Source organism: Plectropomus leopardus, chromosome 2, assembly GCF_008729295.1.
Source record: "Plectropomus leopardus isolate mb chromosome 2, YSFRI_Pleo_2.0, whole genome shotgun sequence".
Taxonomy (NCBI): Eukaryota; Metazoa; Chordata; class Actinopteri; order Perciformes; family Serranidae; genus Plectropomus; species Plectropomus leopardus.
The window spans coordinates 15,810,862-15,831,096 of NC_056464.1; the positions used below are offsets into that span (position 1 = coordinate 15,810,862).

Genomic DNA, 20,235 nt, shown 5'->3' on the forward strand with positions numbered 1-20,235 from the left:
CAACTGCAGTTTCTTGAATGGCCACTTGAAGCCGACCCCATTTTTATACAACTCACCTGTTTACATTTTACTTTGGCTCGTAATTACACATAATTGAAGGCAGGTTGCTTTGAGTCACAGGCTTGTCTGCCAATAGTGTCCATGGCATCTAAGTCAGATCCACCCTTTGCTCCTCCATAACGCTGGCCTCTACCCAAATATGGTCACGTCTGTCTCCAAACAAACCAAGATGGCAATGGTTGAAATGCTGAAGTCAAGGCCACAAACCAATGGGTGACATCACAGTAGCTATGTCCATTATTTTTACAGTCTATGGTAAGGCTCACCTAGGCATAGAGTCTATGCTAGTTTGAAAGGGGGCATGCCAAAGTAATCAAGAGAGATGATTTGGACCATGTGTGGGATCATATCTGACATTCATAGATGATGTTTCTGACTTTTGAGAGGAAGATGGACAGTGGAGTTTCCTCTTTTTTCCCCTGAAGTTTTGTTTCAAGTCATTGTGTGCTTGTTTATTTTCTACAAAATACATGTCAATGGGGCACCGATGCAAGAAGTGTCAGACCACGAAAGCTAACGTGCATTCCTGCCATTTATCTTTTTTATTACATTTTCATTTAAATGTTGTGCAGCTGTATATTTTCAAACAAGGATAACATCCCTGTTTTTGCATTTTTATTTTGATCACCGTCTGCTTTGGCTTGCAACTGAAAATGTAACCAATTTCTGCCTGAATATACCAAGATATAAAAAGTTTGTCCATAACACTAAGCCATAGGCCCACATCCTTTAGCTTAGCAGCCAAATGCTAACTCTCTGGTTATTTATTATATATATATATATATATATATATATATATATATATATATATACATGTATGTATATCCATGTGTTTATCAACTACTGCCAAGTAGGAGTATCGAGAACCAGTATTAATTAGTACCAGTACGTGACTGGGTTGGTACTAACGTACTGATAAGCTCCTTATAGCAAATAATGCTGCTTTCAGTATTTATGACACAAATTGTTTAGCGTAAGTTAATTCAACCTGATTCTAACTTTTTTATATATAAAAAGGAAACTGTGAAGATTCATATGAGAAGTTCTGCTGTGGAGAGACCTTATTGTAGGTTCAGTCAAAGAAAATGTCACAGGACAGGGGAGACACGTGCAAGTCATGCCATTTTATGGAAATGCTTTGTCAAAGGAAATTTGAATAGCCAGAGTCACATGAGAAGTTCACAGGGCAAGAAAAATGTACTTCAAATTACAGAGAGTAGTATCGATAAGAGTAGGACTTAACCCTACACCAATATTGATAAACAGTATCAGTATGCATATCAGTATTGGTATCCACAAAAGCCAAACAATACCCATCCCCATGCCCAAGTCTGGATGAACTGTTTTAATACAAAAGTTGTATCACACTGTAGCAATCCTTTTAGCTGTAGGGTTAAGTCCAATGCAGAGTAAAGCCAACGTGGCTTTGTGACAATATATATCTCAAGTGTGAACTGGTACAACAGGAAGGATCTGTCATTAGGCAGACTTGCAAATTTGCTTTTACATAGCATTGACAATAACAACATAAGTTGTGTAATGTATGTCAAACAGCAGACAAACACAGAGTATTTGACTGACATGCATCATATTCCTGTCTGATAAAAGTCAACAAAGCCAAATGACTCTCAAGTTAATCTCTAAATCTTCCTTTAGCTTTCGTTCCCCCATCTCCATTTAGCATCTTCTCAGTTTAGGAATGGTACAGCATTTCTTTTGTTCAGGTGCACACTGTGATTGCATCTGTGGATGCAACTAAAGCAGCCCCAGAAATGCTGCTTTGGTATAAATTGTAGACAAGCACACAAGCAGAAACCTGCCCAAGACAGACAGCACTGTGCAGTCCTGTCCAACCACAAGTCATACATGCATGTTTATGTTAGCTTGACTGGCTAGCTAGAGCCAGTTGATTTGAGTTTGCGAGGGTGTTTTTGCATATCTCCATTCTCTCTCTTTCTCCTCTCCACCCATCCCCCCTTCTTGTGCCCCCTCCCACACCCAAACTCCACCCACCCCCATCTCCATCCCTGTGGCTTCAGCCCCCACCTCCCTCCAAGCCGTCCTCTTAGCCTATATACGGGTCGTCAAATTGTCTGTGCTAGCCCCGCAATTCATCACACGCACGCATGTGAACACGAGCACTCTGCAGAACCCTCGCTCATTTGAGCCACGAACACCAAGTCATCAGCACCACAACAACCACAGCAGACAATACTGCTACTTGCCTTGATGCAGGAGAGACCAGAGCTCCCGTTTCAAGGCTCGTAGACACAGACTGCTGAGCTTTAAAATCAGGCAACAGTCTCTTCTTCTTCTTGCCACTGCTCCGATCAACTGGCAGGAAAAATAAGGAGAGAGAGAGGAGAAGCAATACAGGGGGAAAGAGGGAGCAGCAGTGGCGGCGAAAGGACGAGAGGCAGCGGTGCCATGAGCTTGGGGGGGGGGGGGGGGGGGGGGGGGGTCAGGAATGAGAGCAGGATGGAGGGGGGTGGAGGATTGTTCGGGATAATGGGAGATTGGGAATGCTGAACACGCGGACGGGGTGACCACAAGGGAAGCCGACGGACGCCTCAGTAGATGGGGGAGGGTGAGAGTGCTGTGCTTTAAATTTTTACAGGGTCATGGGAACAGCTGACTGAGATGTGAGTGTTTGTGTTTTCAGCAAACTTCATAAAACTTGGTCATGTTAAGAGAACTGCCTGAAAGAGGGGATATATATATATATATATATATATATATATATATATATATGGCAGTTTTCTAAAAAAAAATTGCAATGTTTCACCATTTTTAGGGTTTTTTGGTAATGGAATTGTGGGACAAAGTGAAAACTGCAAAAAAAAAAAAAGAAAGAGTGAAATGCAATGTCTTTTCGTATAATTTTATTTAAATTCAAAGACAACTTATTCCAATGAGAATAAAAATGCACTGTTCTGAGTTTGTTATTTATACTACACACCAGCTTTGTGACAGCATTACTTCTGTGTAGTTTTACTCTGTGTGTTATTTCTCTGACTGTCTTTTAATACCTAACATACTGTACAGTATATTTGTTAGCTACTTTTTTCTTTTCTGGAATAGAGAGGTGCAGGAATGAGTCTTAAAACCCGGAAGAGAGTCTTTCAGCACTCCAGATTCCCTCACCTTGAGATCAAGGGCTGTTTTGAACGGCTTTTTGGTTAGGAGCCTGAAATAAGGTCTCTGGTTAACTCAAGCTGGAGACTTTGACATTTTGTTCTATGACTAAAATGCATCAGTAAAATCCCCACTCCTGAATTTTGAAACTTTTAATTGACGGTTGTTAAAAAGCGGCCAACTGAGACCACAAAACATTGTTACGTTAAACACGGCTTTACAGTCTTGTTGTGGTAAGGATGTCAAGTCATGCAACTGTGGTATGGTTTATTTATAGCCTAACGTTGGCTTGTTACTTCTGTTGATCATATTTAGACTTCAAAAATCACAAAAGTAGTGTTTGTTTGTGAAGATTATCTTGCTGAACAAAAGGTGGAAGTTTCACAAATGGTTGCTTACCACAGAGCTTATTTCCTGCAATAATCAAAAGTCCAATGAAAAAAATCTCATTGGCTTTTTGACGAGGGAACCAGTGCGAGGCTACAGAAAAACGTCACCCCTGGAACACTCGATGGTGGCATGGGTGGCACAGAGTGGCACACTCACTTGCCATGGCACTGAACTGTGTTCAATCCCTGCTGAGGTGCAAACAGCATGGCAGCCCAACCAACACAACTGGCGGTGCTAAAGGTGGGAAGCCAGTGAGGGATAATGTCCTTTTGGCTTTCCATGTTACTCCTATTAGTTATTTCGGGCACTAACGTAAAGAAGGGAGGAATATAAAGGTGTCTCTTGAACCTCCACAAGTGTTGGTGAAACTGCTTGCTGTCGGTGAAAATAAACAAGAGCTTGATAAATAATGCATCGAATCACAGAAGCCCAGCCCGACGCGCCAGTTAGCCAAGACAATGACTGTGGTACAATTTACCACTCAAAGAAACAGAAAAATGCCTCAGTGAACGTGAAAGCTTTTGTGTCCTCCATTACTGCAAGATGAGCTAATTACTTTCATAATAAAAAAAAAAAGTACACATAAAACCTATAAAATTTAGTAAAATGTTGACATGTCTTCATGGATTATGTTGAAACAGAAACAGAAATCCATTTCACTTGTCAGTTTTATCATATCAGGACTTCTTTGGTGATGTGAAATACTGAACAAGATTTATTTAATGTATAAAGTGTAATAAATTATTGGCGTGTTGCAAATCTTTCTTCATCTTTTTTGGCCGCTCCAAGAACGGATAGTGTAACAGCAATAATAGATAAAAATCCAAGCAGTGGCTCACTTTACTGAAGAATTTTACAGTTCTGCTGTTGTGCCGTGCTGATCTGTCTTTGTGCACTGTCAGTGTCCTCTTTACGTGCCATGAAGTTGTAGGTTATAATTTGTTTTTCATGGTGTAAGAAAATGGATGTGTGGCATGAAAGCATGTAAAATGTGTCAATTGTGTGAGTCTCAGCACATAGCTTAAATTTTACATTCATTACCATGCATATGCACTTGGTATTTCAAGCCACGAAATGCTTTTTTAAAATTTATTCTGTGAAACTCACAAATTACATTTGTGAATTTGGCTCAAATTCGTCTTGTTTAATGTTGTTGATAATAATATGTACCGGAGGGTTGGTTACCGGAATATGTACAAAAAGGTCGATTAAACCGAGTTTCCATTTTGCCTCATTTGGAAGCAGGAAAAGCCCCAAAATCCACACACTTCTCCATCTGTTTCTCCACCTGCTCGCTGTGCATTAATCACACCTACACCTACACATACACATGGACAGTGCTTCAAACAACCTTTGGACATACATCAACATGGACACACACTGACCTCTCATAATCAGAGGCCAAAACAGTCACAGTAAATCCATCTCACTTATGCATTAACAATAAATAAATTAAAAATCATTTCCTATACAATAGCTGTACTGGTCTTGATTAATCTGTGAGCGTGAATGGCATAAGAGAGTACTTATTAATGGACTGTGCCTACTGTAACATGTACTCCCATAACACAAAGAAGAAAGATTAAGCTGTGGCAAATTATCTGTAAATTTAATATTCCACTGAGAGTTTCACACTTCTCTACGAGTGCATGACAACAAAAACTTAACAGTCCCATAAAACATATGGCCTGGGGGACACCTTCATGCTTAGTTTACTGCTAACAACAACAGGGTTTTTACTACTGTGCCATAGACCACTCAGTGATTAAAATGGCCATTATGGCCAGACACCCCCATCCTCCCACAGTGTCTGGTTGACATATGGCAGTGGAGGTAATGCAGATAAAGTCCCTTAAACAAACCCCTAAATACAGATAGTAATTTGTGTTAAAGAGCCACGAATAAATTAATTGAAAAGCCACCGGATGAGAATCATTAAGGGAGAAACACGGGTTTGGGGAAATGAGAGGTACTTCCTTTCAAGTCTGAAATTAACAGGTAAACAAAAAAATCTAATATACTTTGGAAATTTTATGGTGACGAAGAAAGTGAAAAGTAATTACTGACAAAAAAGCTTCCTTAAGTTTTGATCAAGTCTGCCTACAAAGAATTTAATGTTGCTCCTCCAATTATGTGTTTTTTGTAGAATGTATGAAATTATGTGGTATGTCTAGTGAGCACTTGTGGAATATATACATACCATTAAAAAAACATGAAGTCACTGCACCACAGCTGCAAATTTTCGTGACTATAAAAATGCTGTAAAGTAAGTAGAGAAAAGCAAAAAATAAATAAAAATACGAAATTACCGCCTCACAGTTGTATGCCTCCACAAACCAGTGAAGTTGCACAGTTTTACATCCATGTATACAACCACTAATCAGAGATTAATGCCACCAATTCAGTATCTGCCTAAACGTCTTCCCTTTTGTTTCTGAGTTATGACGTTGAGTACTGGCCAGAAAAGTTTGTGCAAACATTAGATTTTTGAGAGAAATTTTTGCCATAATTAGTGTATAAATTCTTTTATGGAAAAAAAATATGTTTTGTGAGGTCAAAATGACAATGATATTTGACTTCCAACAACCAAATTATTATCAATTCATTCTTGAGTCCAAGTGGATGTTTGTGCCAAATTTGAAGAAATTCCCTCAAGGTGCTCTTGAGGTGTCATGTTCCCTGGAATGAGATGGATGCAAGATCACTGTGACCTTTGATGACAAAATTGTAGTCAGTTTATCATTAAGTCAAAGTGGACATTTGTGCCAAATTTGAAGAAATTCCCTTGAGGAGTTTTTGAGATATAGTGTTCACAATAATGGGGCAGTTGGACAACCCAAAAACATAATGTGTCCGCCCACAGCTGTCTCCGGTGCTAAGGCATAAAAAAACATTACACTGAACTTCCATACAGCCCAGTCATTTCTTGTTGTTTTGTCTTTTCCCCTCTCTCCATCCGTCCAATGGTGAGCCTGGATCTGATTGGTCCATCGAGTTGATTTCAGTGCTATATGCAAATCACGAATAACAGGACTGGTATCATGCAGCAAGGTGCACCAGTCTAACCATCCTACTGTTCTTCATGAAGGCAGTTGCACAATTTTCCCCTTTATCACGACACCATTAAGCAGTTACTGCTACAATGCCACATCCTTAGCTGCGGTGGCATCTTCAAGGATTGTTTTTCACAGTGGAGAAGAATAAAACACTTCAATATCTACCTCAGCTTTTGAGCAGTAGCAGCTACAAGAGAAATACACAGCATCAAAAAACAAATGTTCCTTTAGATCTTTGCTATATCGACAGTCGGCAGGAAAAAACGTCAAAGACACAAGCCTCTATTCCTGGATTACACAGCCGGCTCTGGCAGAAGAGATACTGGTTAGTGATAGAGGGTGAGGGACTTAGATGAAGCCTCAGTGCCTATAATTACTGGTGCTATTGATCCTGTGGATATGAGATAACTACTAGCCCGTTCTCTGAGTCACCAGACATTTCCTCTAACTGATTAGACAGTATTAGTGAAGCAAACATGCTGACTGAATGGATGGAGGGTGGGCTGACTTTGTATCAACTCATAGCTTGTTGTCAGCTTGTAAGGCAGGCGATGTCCATTTCGGCATAAAGAGGGAAAATGTGTGATAAAAGCAATCAACATGAGGTTAGTTCCAAGGAGGATATGAAGTAATCAGCCTGGTTACCTGCACAACCAATACTGATCCAAATGCAACTGGAATTAGACGGAAATAATCACACTTAATTCGATAACCATCCATAGTGTCTGTGTGAGACAGCTACACTCACAATCATTACATGGATCTAAAACTGATCATGTCTGGAGCCGAGACAGCGGCTAACACTGACCTCACATGAGTGTTTTTTGTGTTTTCATGAGGAAATTCACAAAATAAATGAGAATCTTTGGAGCAACAACAAACAAAGTGTAAAACCATGTGTAAAGCCGGCGTATCATCATCACAAATGGACAGAATGCCAAGAAACAGAGAAGACAAAAGAGCAGTGATGAATAACGTGAGCAAAAGGGAATGACAGAAAGAGACATAAGGTGGTCGTGGACTCACAAGGCACGGCGTGACGGTAGAGGTTGTCTCGAATGGTCTGCTGCAGTTCGTGGTCAGGCGAGGATTTCTGGAAGCGCTGGCTCAGATAATGTTTCAGGTCCTTGTTCAGCTTACTTCCTGTCATTGCGAACACAAAAAGGGAAGCATGTGGTAACTGCATCAAAACATTTCTTTTTAAAAATAAGGCGAGCAGACATGAGAGCATCACAAAAAGTCAAAATGCCGCTTTCATAATTCTCGGTGAAGTGTCAAACGGCCACACAGTTTGGCTCTGCACAAAAAGAAAAACACAAGTTTATCCTGCAACCACAACAAAGCTAGATGCTGAGAAGCATAGCCGTGAATTGTACACTTGCCATTGTCACTCGGAGGGGTAGCTGGCTGCAGACTCTCCCTCTCCAACCAGCCAGGGCTAGCCAAAACTAAGACTGCTAGCACTACGGCTAGTACTATGAATCAGCCCTCCTGCCGCTACGCCATCTGGACCTCAGACACACATTAGGCTACTGAAGGGCAGCGCGGCTGGAAAGTGTCCGTATGTATGTGCGTTTGATGCTGAATGTGTGTCTGTGTGGGTGTGTGTGGCCATTACAGTGAGTGTCTAAATTACAGGCAGCGCTATGTGTATGCAAATGCAGCACAAACAGTATGATAACATAAAAGAAAACAGAGCAGAGATGTACAGAACGATGTCACTCAAATAGGGAATTTACCGTATTAATATGTGAATGCGATCTAAATTCAATAACAATACCACTTCAGGCAACAACAAACATCTTATCATGTTTTATGTTAATACATGTCCCATTATTTATTATCCAAATGATTTATCTCCCATCTTTGCATGGCTGCTGCTAAGACCATTTTTAGTTGTCTTGGGCAAACAACCAGTCATAAAAGGCCCTGGATCCTGTTTCCATGGAAACTGTGTGTATGTATGTGTGTGTGTGTGTGTGTGTGTGTGTGTGTGTGTGTGTGTGTGTGTGTGTGTGTGTGTGTGTGTTTAATAAGATGATTGAGATTGTTTGCATGGTACAGAGGAGCACTCTGCACTGGTTGGCAGAATGATTGTAGGTTCATACAATAAAAAATACAATTTAATCACAACATGCACATCCCACAGATTTGATATGGCTGCTTTATATTAGAATGTGAACCAAGATCATTCAGTATCAGCAAAAGTTACAAGAGTGGGCGAGATGTCAAATGTTCATATTGCTTCTTACCAGATAATCAACGTGGAAACGGGAAAAAAAACATGTAACTGTGATTCTTTTAGCTTTAAATGACAATTCCCTAAGAATAGCAATTAAATACTTGAATCTAGTTTTTTTTTTTGTTATAAAAATGTTTTATTTTTGTTGGTTTTTTTTGTTTTAAAAAAATATTGGATTTCTGAAAGCAAAACAACTTTTTTATTTAAGGTGTGTGCTTTAGATTATAATGTACTGTATTTTAGTGTTACAATGTAAATTTGGTTTTATGCATTGGAGACTGGACTTTTCAAAACATGTCTTGTGAATTACCTTCTTTCCCCAGCTGGCACAGGATGTCAATATGACATCAGAAAGATGTTGGATTCTTGCGTCAGACAGACGTTAACTTTCAGTTGGAATGAAAATCGTGTTGATGGTATTTTAAATGTCTAACTAGAATTCTACATTGTGTGGAAACTAACATTAGGACCTAAATTCAACCAAATGTCACGTCCAACAAAACTGGTGGCAAGCTTGGATGACTTATGACAACTTAAGTGAATCCATGCCCATGTCTACAACCTGGGGCTGTCACTTAACCCTGACGTGAATAAGGTCTGTACCTATTGTGTTATTTTTTTTTAATCGCATTTACGCCAGCCAACATTCCCATCTTTCAGAGACTGTACTGGGCTGTACCAGTTTTAAAGCTGGAGTGATAATACTTGTATCATCTTAAACGAGAAGACCTGACAGTGGTAGCAACCATGTCATGCTAGCATCTCAGAGAGGGGGCTAAATAACGCTCCAAAGTTAGGCTAAAATTTTGGTGATGGAAAAACAGTATGGCCATTCCACAGGGTTCCCCTGATCTTGACCTCAAGATATCTGAATGGAAATCGGTTCTATGGGTATCCATGAGTGTTCCCTTAAAAGACATTATGCTAGTACAATGCAATTTTTTGCTGTCATTTTATTCCTAATCAAGACAATCTGGTAAGAATTAATTTACCCTGTCAATATGGACTTAATTAAAATAACTGAATTGCAAACATTTGATTTAAAGATACGATTACTCGTCATTCGTCAACCATTGAAATTCTGTGATTAATCATGATTTATACAATTAATCATTTACAGCCCTACTACAAACATATTTCATTAAGTAATGAGTGGCATATTTGATGAGTCATAATTGGACTCATGGACAATGTGGCTGTTTAGTGAAGAGTCTGAGAGGAATGGTTGAGTCTTTGACCCACTATAAGCTCCTCCTGGGAAGAAACCCTGCTCCTGGCCCACTCCCATATTACAGGGTTGTAATCCTCACAACGGGTCACAAGCCAACACTGCAGCCAGCAGAGAGCCTAATGCACACCCTGATGGGCTCTTGTACACAACAGTTACTGGAGAGCAATGGGCATTACTCACAAGGAGACCCAAAGCTGGCTGTGTGAACCTGTCTGAGTTTTGCATTTAAAAATCTGTGTTCAAGATTTACCAAAGCAGGCATACAGGAAGAGATGAGGGCACTGCTAAGAAGGATTCAGGTACACAGTCCTAATATATTGCGACAGTCTTTATCATTTGTAAGCCAACTTTATACACTTATATTAAGTCATATTCAAATGGCAAAGTTCTTCAACACACAAAACTGGGTATTACCTCACATACATTGATCTCATTTCCCTGCATATATCAATCTATGTCGCATTTTTACCAGTTATATCGTAATGTGTCAATGTCTCAGTGCTCAAAATTTTGCTACAGAAATGTTTTTATAGCCCTTTCAGAAAATGAGGAACTTGAAAGGAACAGATTTAAAACAGAATTGTCAAAATTGAATAAGCACAGGCCAATATATTCAGTCATTTATACCCTATATATGAATCAACTCCAATACTGCTGGATTCTGCAACTCCTCAATGCAGTTCTACAATTCATCATTTTTGGTCACAGAAGGAGGTCTTCAAAAGACATCTCTCAAAAGCCCCAATCATTTTAATATTTCTGTACATATTGTTAACCAACTTTGGCTTGGCTATTGGGAAGTAATATTATGGCAAATGGTGCATGGGCTTTCAATATCTGACCCTAGAGCCCATTATAACTTTGTGAAATTTCTGTAAACAAGTGCTAATTTGCAATAGCTGCAATCACATGCGCATATGCATCAATGTGTTGTCCCTTTTTGCCAGTTTGCATGAACAATTAATCAGCTGTCCTTTGGCTCATGACAAATCTTTATACAAAATCTTGGGTAAGTGTGTGAATCCATCTGGAAGTTATGTGCTTTATGTGATTGGCTACTCCCATTACCACACCCCTTTTAACCAATTGACATGAACACACACGCACACACACACACACACACACACACACACACACACACACACACACTTGGTCTCCATTCCAAATTTTAGCCTTTTAGGGTGAAAACTGTGGCTGCCAATGGGTGGGGAAATTTCTGTGGCCATATAACCAACCAACTGATAAAGCCAGCTATTGATCTGCTAGTCCCAGCAAAAACAGTTAAATTAGCTGATAAGACTTTTTGTTTTTTTTATTATTGTGAGTTGTGATGTGTAAGTGAGCTGCATGATTTGGGACAGGTTTGGTTACTTTGGCCAATCATAACAGAGCAAACTAAAGGGATGCAGATAAATATAACAAAAGGACAACTTTGAGTGACTAGCTATGTGCATTATATAAAAGTTATCACATTATTTTGGGTGGTAAAACATTGTTGGCTTTTACAAATAAGCAATTATTTCATAAAAAAAGGAGGAACATTCAAGAAAAAGTTAATCTTATACAGCAGAAAATGTCTGCAGTGTTTAAAAAAAGCTAACACAGCGCTTCCCGTGTGGTTGGTTGATCATTGGCGTGCATGCAACAACACCTCAAGGAGCTATTGCTTAAGCTTTAATCCAGTTTCTTAGACTGTTTTCTCCCCTTACTCTCTCTTTGTGTGTGCTTATCTTGATGAAAACATTGATGTTTAATTGAAAATGAGCATAAACCCTTCAAAGGCAGAACAGTGTGAATGATGGGGCCCTGAAGGAACTGCTGCATTGATGAATGAGGGGAAGGTAATCACTTAGGGATGTGTCGATTCAGTAGATAGTGTTATCTGTCCTGCTGTTTTTGGCCACTTTGCAGTCATCAAGTGCTGATATGGGAATACCAGAATGCCTATGGATCAGCACCCAACGTGAATATATTGTCTTTAATAATAATAGTAGGGGTGTCTGGGAAAAAAATTCACAACCACTATCCAATACTGGCATGGAGCAGGTTGGGGCACATGCTTGATGTTAAAATAATGCTTGATTTAGACATAACAGGAAGCTGTTTGTCGCAGATTGTGAATTATTAGGTTACCCATAATAGATCATTTAAGTCTTTGCAAACTATGCACACTACCTTGAAAAGTGTCCTCAATGCTCTCACAAGGAATGGAAGATAACAGACCATTTTTCATTAGACTGGGCTGAGGTGTTGGCTGGGACCAAAGTATGCATGAGGTCTTTGGGAGTCAACTCAAATTCATTTTGTGGCCACCCGACACAATATGTTGTTTCTGGTCTGAGGTCAAATAGCAGTCTACCACATTTCCTTTCTCTGTTCTCTTTCCTTCCCACTTCTTAAAATAAGAGCAGACTGCTTTAAAACCAGTCTCCTTAAGTGCACCCACAATGTGTGGATTTCAGTCTTTTGGTTGGCTCGAGATTGGGTGTGAGCTGATCCAACTGAGGTGCAAATACAGTCAACAGTGTAATCTTAGAGACCAATATTCTGTGAATGCTTTACCAGCAATCTGTCTCCATCTCATGTGCTAGAAGGTCAAGATCACCACTCACCTCCATTTAAGCCTTTAAGGCAAACCAATGACAAGCATGTTAACACCATAAGCCCATTAACTGCTACTACGGTGCCTTGCTTTATATTGATACCGGAATGACAGAGCATGCTGGCCCTGATAGCAAACTAAGGACTCGGTACTGATCCAAGACTTGGATATAGACTGAATTGACTAGATCAATCTAGAAAACAAAATAAATCTGAGATGTGAGAAAATATCATTACACTTGAGTATCGCAATAATATGTTTTGTGATACTGTATGTATTCTCAAAAACACTACTGATTTTTTTTTTCATTTATTAATTAGTAGAACGGTAATGCTGTTTGCAATTTCTTTTTATTTTCTTAATTTGTTTACCTAAAGATTCCTGCAAACATGTTTATTTTATTTGTTTTACCAAAATTTAGCCAATGTTAATATCCTTGCTCAGACTGCGGAAAAGTAATGCTATGATAATGATTGCATAGAAAAAACTTTGTGTATTCATTTTTTATTTATTCTTTGCTCCATGACAGTTTGCCTAAAGTTGTATGAAAAAAGTTGCAATATATCGCCTTCCTTAGAGTTTTGCAATAAAATGCAATATTTTGAATCGTAACCCAAATATTATGATATGTACTGTATCATCAGATTCCTGACAATACACAGTTAGAGCTGCATCATAAACTGGTTTCAAGCTATACCATTGTATGAAAATGTACAGCTATCTACAAAAATGCACCTGGAAGGAGAATTTCCAATTTATTTTAATTATTTTCAAAAGGTAGACTGTTACACATAACTCCATTAAAAAAATGGTTTCAATTATTGTGATAAATGGTATGTTCAATCAAAAGAAAAGGCTCCTGTTTTCATACCTTTTAGGGTCATTGTAAGTGATAATGTTAAAATTCTGTAGCATGTGATACCAAGAAAAAACATTTTTATATTATATTTTCTGAGACGGTTATTGTACCATGAAAATCTCATACCATTGCAACCTTATTCACAGCTTTACCAGTGATGTTTAAACATATATTGTCCCTTTTATAGCCAAGATTTATTGGGTCCTTCACTGGGGTGTGCCTCATTATGGCCTCATTTACTCCTTTTATTTGGTATCAACATAATTCAAATATCCTATCTCAAATACCCTCTAAACTCAAGTCTAACTCCAGATGCCAGACCATGTGTGTAGTGAATTTTTTAATTCGTTGATTATCTAAATACTATTGACTCATGGGCAACGGATGGCAGGTATACAGGCAACAAGGCTTGGTTGAGAGAACATTTGGCCCAACGACCGCCTGCCCAAATCCCTCTGCAAACAGATAATTAGAAAAGACATATCCTTCAAACACTGCCCACCTGTTATAGATTTTCTATAAGCCCCCTAAAACAAGCAAGATTTTGAGAAGGAGACATGCAATCCATGGCAGAAGAGAAGTGGGAAAGAAGGGGTTTATGAAAGGAGGAGAGAGAGGCAGAGTGTGTCACATAGAAAGAACATCAGAATAAGCTACACAACACATCAAAAGAGTTCTAGACACAGCTGAAATGTGAAAAGCTCCAGTACTTTCCAGGCATCTCCCATTGAGCCCACCCCTGCGCCCCTCGGCTCTGATCAGCCAGCCAAGGCTCTGCTCAGACATGCAGAGCCAGACATGGCACCAGCCAGACCCTCCGCTAGCAGTTGACATCTGTATTCACAGCATGGAAAAAACCAAACTTCACTGAAACTCGATCCTCCGGCTCGTAGTGGGAAAGGAAAGGTTTGACCGATCTCTGCTGATTTGGAAATAGCAGGAGTCTTGAAGTTGTACGGGCCCTTCACGCTCCAGACAGTGTCATTACATTGTAGAGAGCCCCGGTAACTTGCTTGATATTCAAAACCTTCAGCTACTTTAACGCTACATATATGTCTTTGTATGACCCGACTGCGGTTCCTTAAATTAATCTTACTTGTGTGTATTGTAGAGAAGTAGCTGAGGTTGTCAATTCAAGACCTGGACTCAGGCCAAAATCTAAACTTACTTACACTTCATTACTTTCACTGAAAGAAGCCAAGTAATGGGAGTTTTTTTACATGCTGTGTGTGTAGTTCCAGGGGAACATTCACACGAGAAAGAGGATCTGGGTTCCTTTTAAATTACTGTCCATAACTCAAATACAGAGTGTGCTGTCATTTACAGTTTTTGAGGTTGACTTTTTTTGTGAAGTATCTATACAACTGCTGGATAGTTTGCCATGAAATTCAATAAGACATTCATGGTCCCCAGACGATGTATCATGCTGATTTTAAAGATCCCCTGACTTTTCGTCTCACACCACTTGCCGCTCAAATTTCAACATTACTGGATGAACTGGCACAAACATTTATACAGACATTTATATTTCCCTGAGGATGTACATTACTGAGTTTGGTGATCACCTGACTGTCAGATCTGACTTTCCCACTAGCATGTGGGACCACAAATGTAAACCATGACCTGAAATTTGTGGTTTTGAGATAATTGTCTCGACAAGTATTGGATGAATTGTGTAGATTCCCTTACGATAAAATGTGAAAAAAAAAAAATGTAAAAACTTTGGAGATTCCTCAACGTTTTATCCAGGGCCATCACTGGATAAAACTTAGCATTCGTCCAATACTTTGTTTTGTGAACAAAAACCTGAAAAGACTCGCATTCATATCAGCAGTACTTGTCTGGCGATCGCAAAAGTTAGCATGCTAACACCTAAAACTAAAACATTAACATGGCAAACATACCTGCTAAAACATCTGCATGTTATAAGGCTGGGTATTGTTTAAAAATATCATTATGATACCAGTACCCTTAAAGTTATGCCAATACCAATACTGCTAAAGGTAATTAAGGTAATTAGCTCTGAGCAAAACCATACAAATAGTAATTATTTCTAGATGTAGGTACAAAAGGGATCAAATGCAGGTATCATTGGACTGGAGAAGTTTCGATAATACTTGGTACTGGATTATTTTAGTTATTGCCTCAGAAGTATGGAGAACCAATACCCAGAACTAGTATGCTAGTATTGTTATTGTGAGCATTTTAGCATGTTAACCATAGCTCAAAGCACCAGTACACCTATGCAAAGCATCACAGAGCTGCTAGTGTGGCTGTAGACTCTTAGTGTTGTTTAGCTGTATTTGAGACAGAAAAAATCTTAGGGGGGTTGTAGGTAACACAGGGGACTGTGTGGATACTAATTACAGAGGTACCATTGGTAATAATTGCAATGCAGGACCTGCCCTATCATAAATAACCCTATTTGAAATGATCTTGCAGAGGCATCTAAGAAATGCTCTGACTTCAATCAGCACGCTGGGCAATGGTAGACACAGTCACCCTCTTAACACAAAGCACCAGTCTAAGTGACAAAGCAGAAAACACAGTCATATGCCAGGGTGCCAGCCTGTTTTACACTTAGCCAAGTCAGATTTGGCAGCGCCACCATGTTTGGCTGGGCACTGAGTGTTGTATCGATGTAGAATACACAAACAGTCTGGCATACAAGGTAACAAACAACTTTTTTTTTTCTCCCTCCCTCTTTTCAATTGTCTTTTTAACATCAAGGGACATGTTGCCAGGCAGAGGCTATGATTAGAATAAAGTCCTCTTTCAGTGGGCTGTTTATTGCTAAATTTAGTTTCTCCAAAGTGGGACATAGTAAAGAAGTGGGCTTTAAAGTCAAAAGGATTTGTGCCATTCAAACATGACCTACTACAAGTTAAATTTAGCTGTGAGACATACACAGGCTGTCCAGAGTCATGTCTTAAGTAATCAACTCTTAAGTGAGCAGTCCATCCATGGCTCTAGTTAATCAGATAATCAGGGCTAATCACCATTTAATTGATTCAACCAGCAGAGGCTTTCTACAGTTAACAAAGTTATTTCCATCACCGGTGATCACAGCTTAACCATATGTCATAATCATTAGGGGGCATGTTGAGATGTCATCTGACCCTTGACCAGGGATTAGGGATCCTACTGTTTATCCGGCTTGTTAAGTGCAAGCAAGCAAGTGTTAAGTGCATCACGGTTGCATCTTTTGACACCTGCAGAATTTATGCATTGAGACTGACCCCAACTGCAGCCACATGAAAATGATTGCAAATGGCAAGATACCTTTTTCTTTCAGCTCTTTTGTGTAAGGCAGTCGACAAAACAACATTTTAACCAATAGCTTTTTGAATAAGAAGTCCCATACCATACTGCAGGGATGTGGAGACCAATCTTTCATATTCACTGATCAGACGAGTGTATATGTGTGTGTGTGTGTGTGTGTGTGTGTGTGTAGATATCCCTGTCTCTGAGCTCAACACTACCCCCTATGTTCCTCTATTAGATGTGGCTTGCATCACGCAGCAATGGCCGGGCTCTGTATCCATAGCAACAGCTGCCAGATGAGCACAGACTGTGGTGAGGGTGGTGACGGTCACAGCCAGTCATAGTCTGCTGCCCCCATCTGGACTGACAGGATATTACAAAAACAAAAGACAGCTCCTCCTAACAGAAAGAGGTAATGAGCAACACTGGAATACTCACAAATGATTCAGAGCTTCCAGTATGAATGTGCTCGCTGGCGTAATGCGATGCACTGTATCTAAGATGCCTTTAACGGCACAAAAACAACCACATGCACAGTGCCTGATGGCATCACAGAATTCCATTTAATGCTTTTTCAGATATTGTCAAGAATATTTTTAACCATACAGTATTTTTGGACAAATCATGCTATTCTTATTCAAGCTTTGCAGCTATAGCTAGTTGTAAAAGTAGTCCCTTGCAGAGGTGGGTTTTTCTGCAGGAATAGCATTTTTAGAGTTGGTTGGGTTAATCCACATTTTGGCAACAGTATAAATATAAAGTAAAATGACAGTGTTAAGTTCAGCACTAGGTTTTAAAGCTTTGTAAAATCAGAAATTTGGACTTTCAGGCAGAAAAGCTTAACTCATGTTGACAAAAAGGAAATTAAAAGATGGATAAATGAAATAAGATTAAATGTTTGTGGCAATGAAGACCTCCCAAATTCAAATGTAAGAAAAAAGGCACATTATGCAGGATTTTCCTAAAAAGCAATGTATTGACTCAAAGAGAAGTAATACCTCTCAATTATCACTTATGACCCACTGGAATAGTGTGGCAGCGACTGTGCCCTCTTACCGTACTTTATTCTCATTTTCTGTGCTCAGGACTTTTACGGGCGTGTACCGCCACAGTACTCAGACAAGGTCTGCGCTTTATAAAAGGGTAGCGACCAGGGGCCAGACTGTAAGCAGGAGCCATCCAAGAGACACAGTGCCAAAAGAATAAAAATAAAAGTACAGCAAGGTGAAAGGCCAAACAAAGTTACTGGCAATCCTGCATAGTATAGCTTCAAAAATAGCTATTGATATCACCACTTCTGCTTGTGTTGAGATCTGTGTTTGAGTTGGTGGTTTCTCAAGCATACTGGAATAATTGCGTGATGGTTTCCCTATGCTGTTGCATGAAAGGATTGATTTCTCATGGCCTCAGGTATACTTATACTGTTCTAACCTCCATGCACTAACGACTGCTAGATAGACTGCTGTACTTGCCCACATACCAATTATTGCAAATGCACATGTGAATGAATGAAAGCATTTCCTTCAGGCCCCTTGTGGCAGGGAAAAGCAGCTTTCCAATAAACACACTTAGCTGATAAGGAAATGGACCCAGACACCAAAATAATGTATCTGGATATGACTTTAACAGCATGAGCCAAACTGTCTATTTCCTCAGAGGAAAGTCTGTGGTTATCAATAATGTTGGTTCTCCAAACACAGCAAATAAAAACTCGAAGCCCATCATGAACCATATTTACTCCTGATTATATCATAAACAAGGCCTGAGTTGGAGCTTTTTTTGTGAGATTGTTGCAGAAATTGTTTCAGAAGTCATTACCCACCTAAATAGGAAAGAAATACATAAAGAATGCGATGTCTTAGCTGTTTGATAACAAGTTCCCTGAGCTGTGTGAGCCTCCAATTAGCCACATGACCACTGTCAATCACTATGGCTCATGCTGGAGTCAAAGCTGTGGAGACACACAAACTGCAGAACCTGGGAGAGTCCTGTCAGTGCGGCTGTGGAACAAGAAAAACTCATTTTTATCCTTTGACATCTGCTCCATGTTGAGCAGAGATAGAAAAACACCAGGACGGCCGGGGTTAAATCTCTGATGCGTTGTCAATCCTGTCTATATGGTTGTGTGTACTGGAGCCGCTTGCCTGTTTACTATGTTCCAGATTGCTTTCATTGATCGTAGTCCTCCACACGGGGAAAAGAAATCCTCAGAGGATTCATTTCAGCACGTAGAGCAGCAAAAGGGCTACAGCAGAGGCGTCAATTTCCCTGCTGCAATCTGACAGAGGATCTAGAGGAGCACATGTATGTGACTTTTACATGTGCGTATGCTGTCGATTTAATTTTTCACATGCATTTTTCATTGTGTGGAGTAATGGTTCATCACTTGCACTACACGAGCGCCTGTCTAATTTGAAAAACATCAGCATCCCCAAACCAAGGACTTGGACACAATAAACAATAACACCGCCCCTGCATTATGATTTGCTGGTGCTGAACAAAGTAATATACGTTTTCTATGTTATTATTAATATTCTTGAGATGATACCTGCATATAGTGTGAGCCTGTACAATTCCTCCAGAGGCTCGGGATGAGAGGATCCATCATCCACTGACACACAGGATGGTTTTGCATTTATTGTCAACAAGTATTGCAGTAGATGAGATTGTCAACACTAATATTGAAAGTCCAGGAATATGAAAGACAAAAGGTACAAACCGAACACTATAAGCATCTTTATATGCACCTACAACATCTTCACAAAACATGATTAACACTGAACACTGAATTAGAGGTGTCCTTGATGCAAACATTCTCTAAGGCTGAGATTTGCCCTGCTAATGATATGACTATTGACTGACTGATTCATACGCCACTCGGACACAAGTATTTTGGAGGTAATTACCTCTCCATCATGGCCACTACTCATTGACAGGTGGCATTTCAAGACCAATGGGAGTATTAGTCTCCTGTGACAGGACAGCTGATTGGCTCACAGATTTAAAACAGGTCTCCCCGGCTAAGAGGGCAGATCAGCACTTTTATACAAAAAAAGTAACATTACTACTGTCAAGAAAGGTAATGCGGAAAAATTAAAAAATAAATTTTGAAGTAACGACTCTTTAAGCCTTCGAAACCTGGACTGACATCAGTTTTCTTGCGCTGCATTCAGATGTCCTTCACAAGTTATTTGACACTTTGAAATCTAAACAAATGGGTTTGATTTCTATTTAAAAACATGGGGGAAAGTAATGACTAATAACTTGCAGAAAATGTCCCACAAATTGCAAGAAAAATGTAAAAGGTGACAATAAAATTACTGAAAAAATAGTTTTAAAAAAGGGGGGGGGATTATGGAAAAAAAAAGAAAAAAAAAGAAAAAATCTTGAGGAAAC

The 20,235-nt window shown here is 39.5% G+C and overlaps 1 protein-coding gene across 10 annotated transcripts in view; it reads right to left on the minus strand.

Annotated features, from left to right (window-relative positions):
• The window catches only part of magi1b (membrane associated guanylate kinase, WW and PDZ domain containing 1b), a 170,020-nt gene that overhangs the window by 84,972 nt on the left and 64,813 nt on the right, over positions 1-20,235 (minus strand). For all 10 annotated transcript variants that reach the window (XM_042502584.1, XM_042502614.1, XM_042502608.1 and 7 more), the window contains exon 2: positions 7,668-7,784. In XM_042502584.1, coding sequence (XP_042358518.1) covers positions 7,668-7,784 — 117 coding nt within the window. The remainder of the gene's footprint in view (positions 1-7,667; positions 7,785-20,235) is intronic.